The following is a 5,049-nucleotide window of genomic DNA, read 5'->3' on the forward strand; positions in this document are numbered from 1 at the left end:
CACACACACACACACACACACACACACATACATGTAATATACGCCTAGAAAGGATTAGTTTTTGGAAATTAGTTTTAAATCGACATTTTTGCAAGTCAATTTACAAAATAATTCAATTGAATTTTTCTTATTTAGGGTTAGCCTACCTTCGATTAACTAAACATTATTATAATAAATAAGAATTAAAGGAAACCTACTATTTAGCATTTCTAAGCAGTATATAAAATGTATATAATAAATGGATCATAACACACTATAATACAGTTTGCAGGCAGATATAAGGATATTTTAATGTGTTTATTAAAAGGCAGTATTTGTAAACATTTCAAACTTTTCCTATGAAAATATATTTTGTATTATTTCAACTGTGTGTTTATTATATTGTCCTTGATAATCTGTTGAAACAGCAGAGTCCATTATGGGAGCCCACACGAGGGGGTATGGTTGTTCATAAATACATTAATAAACACTTATATCTGCTTACAACTACATTATAATGTGTTATAACCCATTTATTAAATGATACTTATACATTATAAATAGAGGGAATTAAAGTAAAGTGCTACTGATTTTTTTTAGTATAGGACTAATTTGCCTTCAGATAATTTACAATAGCTTGAACTAAGTGCTTACAGGCCTATAAATGTATTCAGGTTGTCCTGAATTAAAAAAAAAAAAAGTAAGAAAAAATAAAATAAAATCCAACACTATAAAACAAGTCACAAGAAGACAGCCCTACTTATCATTTCTTTGTACAGAGAGAGTTAAACGGGAGGAGAGCCTTTTGAGTTCCTCTCTTTCTCACATCACCATGTTTTCAGCTTCATTAAACTCCTTAAAGACAAAAGAAATAAAGAAGAAGAAGAAAAGAGATGAAAAGAAAACCAACAAAGGACTCCCCTAACCAGACTTTGGCATAAATGTCACAGACTAAACTCTTTATAGCTGCCTACTTAACATTAAAAACACTTCCAACAAAATCCATTTCTTGTTTAGAAAACGTTTCTTGGACAGAAGTCAAACATATTATTCTAGAGCTAAAAAGCGGAGAAAGACAAGCGGCTCACAGAAAAGGGGCAGTTTCATTGTAATTCATTGACTTGTTCAAAACGCCAGGCAAAGAAAAGGGCTAGACATTAATAGCCGCAGATGCCCTCATGAAGGGAGAGTCTATGTAGGCATTATGGCCTTTGTTCGCGCCCAGTTAAACTGTTTAAAAGGAGGGTTAACTCAATCCATCAAATTGTCTGAAATTGTGAGGAAATTTCAAAAACCATATGGCCTCCAAACGTTTGCGTCCTTTTTGTGCGGTGGGACACACTTGTCTCAGTATTGCTGCCTGCGGGGGACCGGCCCTGCTCCTTTGTGGCTCGTCCCATCAGGGAACGCTGCTCATTTGTCCCCACTTTTCATGCTTTACGCTCAAAATTACGGCCCAGTCCTGCAGAACAAAAAAGGTCTATAAAAGGCCCGGAGAAACTGGCCCAAAACTTTGTGTTTTTGTGGCATCCTCGTCTTTTTTTCCCCCGGCACCAGATTTGTGTTTCTCACATAAATTTTTGCCACGAATGGAGAAACACGTCTTAGGGTCAAGAAGCCACGATACGCATTTAGTGTGTGAAAGGAGATGTGAGATTCCGGGCCACAAAATGTTTAGAGCATCCTAGTAGAAAAGGACACAAAGGGACAAAATAGTTTAGTATAATAACTCTAAATAGGCCGCTTTTGATAGGCTCACACGCCCAGATTTGGCAAGGAGAGCGTGTTTCTAAAATCTTGTTTTTGTCCTCACGAGATGAAAAAGAAAAAACCAGGCTATTATATTCATGATAAAAAAAAAACTCGATATTAATTCAAGAATTACAACATAAAAGATATATTCAGAAAAGCCATTTTATTCCCATAGTAGCCTATATACATTACAGTCTGTGCATTGGTTTTTCAAATAATGTCCTGATTTTAGAAAGGCACTTACAGGTGTACAAAACATAACAAATTTTTATAACTGTAAATCTATTGTATCCAAACAATAAATCTAAAAAGTAGCCTATAGCTTGTCAAAATCACCGCAATATTCATTTTTCTTTCTCGCCGTCGCGTGAGCATTCCCATAAAACGCATAAATGTCCGAGTTTGCCTCCGATCATCATCATCATCATCATCATGCACCGCAGCATCGGGACGCCAAATATCAACTGAAGTCAAAGGGGGGGGGGGGGGTCCAGTCAGATGATGAGGAGGATGTGGAGGAGAAGAAGAAGAGCCGGCAGTGACAAAGTGACTAAATGACGATTTGGCTCACAGAAAAAACACAAAAAATATTAAATAAAAAAAGAAATATTAAAGTAAAAATAAATAGATAATGATCACAAATCAAATCATGCATTTACATGCAAAAACTATGAAAATCTGGAGTACTTTCATTGTGGTGTGTGAGGGTAGGCCTTATAGGAAAAGCGATGGAAACAGGTGTGTGTATGTGAGTGTGTGTGTGTGCGTGTGTGTGTGTGTGTGTGTGTGTGTGTGTGTGTGTGTGTGTGTGTGTGTGTGCGTGTGCGTGTGCGTGTAGATAAGTGTAGGTGTGTTTGTGTGCGTGTTGGCCTATGGTGTAAAAAAATAATAAGTTACTTTTAGACCATATTGCTTTGATTGCAAGAAGTAAGAGTTTGCTAATGAATACATTGTAAAATACCACTGCATATTTCTTGTTCTGTGTTCATGCTTCACTATGAATAGGTCTATCTGTGCCGATATAAAAGTCATTACATTTTGGTACATGTTCTGAGATATGGTATACAATATAAGCAGTAAGTTACAAGTCCTCGTGAGGATTTTTTTCATTGTCTTTTTGTGTCTCTCGACCTTCCAGCCCCACGCTGTGCCATCAGTCATCCACATCAATCTCTACGTCCTCGTCCTCTGAGCACTCTTTACTAGTTGTGTGGTCTGAGAACGGAGACAGCGGCGAATTCCGCAGTTTCTGAGCGAGCTCGTGATCCTTCTGGCTGACCCGCGCGGGGGAATTGGGTCGCGGGTGGCCCAGCGTGCCGTTGGCGCATTTCTCCAGGTCCGCCAGTTTGGCGAGTTTGTCCAATGGGACCTGGCCGACGGCCTTGGCCGACTCCACGTCGGCCTTCATCTCCTCCAGGTCCCGTTTTAGCTTGGCCCTCCGGTTCTGAAACCACGTGATGACCTGCGCGTTCGTCAGGCCCAGCTGCTGTGCGATCTGGTCCCGGTCGGCCGGGGACAGGTACTTCTGGTACAGGAAGCGCTTCTCCAGCTCGTAGATTTGGTGATTGGTGAACGCCGTCCGAGACTTCCGACGCTTCTTCGGGGTGCTTCTCGTGCCGAAGAGAGTCATCCCGTCCCGGCCTGTGAGGGAGAGACAGAGGCCGAGTGAGAATCATTGAATCCTGCAGCTGCAGCAGGGCTCCCTCTGCACCGCTGCAGCAGTGTGCGCGTAAAAGTGAGGCTCACGCAAATATAGAAATGAAAGTGATCCTATTTGTAAAACAGTCAAGCCGTTAGCTCTTGTGGGAACAGGTAATTACAAGGATATTACATAGACACCACTGGGAAATATTGAGCACTAGACACATGAGACCCTAATATTAAAGAAAAGCTATGGCGATTTATTCCATTCAGCCTAGCCCAGAACATTAACACGCCTTTGTTCGATAAGAGGAAAAGTATGCATTCGTGAAAATGTTTCTTCTGGCTTTTAAACAAGCACATTTAATAAATGCATTGCATGACAAAGTGCAAAATAAATGGTGTTACTAAATGGTTATTTTCTATCTTATGCAAGCCATATCATTATAATAAGGAAAAAACTGAGAAACGCCCAATATTAAATTCTAAAAAGGTGTATTTCAACTGTATTTTTTTTGGGATGGAGATTTACCTTCCGCAGCCTGTAAAACGCTGACTTCAAGACCCTTGAAGGTCTTGCTGGCCAGCTCCTCCAGCGCGCAGAGCGGGGAGGTTTGGTTGAGCAGAGCCCGGCTGGACAGAGGGATGCTGGACGGACGGTGCTTCTCAGAGGACGAAATTAGATGAGCTGTGCCGCAAATGGTGTAACTTCGTTTCACAGACGGTTTGTTCAGGATGTCCTCGATGCTGAAGGGGGTCAGCGGCTTGTTGGAGTTGGCAGGAGGCGGCAAGTGGTCCAGCGGACTTCGCCTCCTGTTTTCCACTGCATCACATTTGGCCACTTCTTTGGATGTCATCATTGGTTGTGCGTAGAGTTTGTAAAGGACTTCGTTGAAAGGAAATAGTCAAGCAGTTAAAAACGAGCGATGCTATCGAGGGGGAAAAAGTCACATAACAGTTGGGAGGTAGAAAAAAAAAAGACACGGAGGAGAATGAAGAAAAAATCTTATTCCAAAATGGGATGTCTTCAAAGTGTCGATCCTCGGGAGCAGCAAGTCCGCAGGAGTGAGATGCCTCCCTGAAAATGGCGAGGTCCAAAGAGTTGACGATTACTAACAAGTTATCATTGATTGGTAGGTAATCAATTATCTCCAGTGGCACTTTCGCCCTCTTCCCTTTCACTCTTTGACTATGTTGCAGTCCAGTGCGGGGCTTTTTGCGACTGGGGGTGTCCCATTAATTAGGACGCATGGCTGGAAGGAGGAGGAGCCCGGCGGAATTATTATAATGCTTTGTGCTCTTATCATCTTTGGTCTAATTTAGTCGTGTGGTGAGACACCAGAATAGGTATATGGGGTAAATGAGGGGAAGCAGAGAGGGGAGAGAGAGGGAGAGGGAGAGAGAGAGAGCGAAAGATTGGAGGATATATCACAATCCGTAGCCTGTTTAAGCGTTTTTATGCGTAAAACTTTGGTTTTAGTTCAGCAGGAGTTTCTAGGCTTTTATTCAAAAAGTATTTGGATTATCCGGATGTTGCCAAAAAGACAAGTCGACTCAGGTGTTTTAGTAGTTGTAGCAGATAGTCAGAAGGATTTTTTCCTCGACCCAAAGCGTGGATGATCCTTTGTTTTGTAAAGGTAATGTAGAGCTGGGCCATATATCAGCTCTGACGATACC

General features: G+C 41.5%; 1 protein-coding gene across 1 annotated transcript; it reads right to left on the reverse strand.

The window, feature by feature from the left end:
- Positions 1–2,884: 2,884 nt before the first annotated feature.
- Positions 2,885–4,232, reverse strand: lbx1b (ladybird homeobox 1b). The gene is made up of 2 exons (XM_029443459.1): positions 3,905–4,232; positions 2,885–3,372 (listed from the first exon to the last, which is right to left on the reverse strand). Exons 1-2 carry the CDS (start codon positions 4,230–4,232, stop codon positions 2,885–2,887), a joined length of 816 nt encoding a protein of 271 aa, XP_029299319.1.
- Positions 4,233–5,049: the final 817 nt, after the last annotated feature.

Source organism: Cottoperca gobio, chromosome 1 (genome assembly GCF_900634415.1).
Source record: "Cottoperca gobio chromosome 1, fCotGob3.1, whole genome shotgun sequence".
In the NCBI taxonomy this organism is placed as follows: domain Eukaryota; kingdom Metazoa; phylum Chordata; class Actinopteri; order Perciformes; family Bovichtidae; genus Cottoperca; species Cottoperca gobio.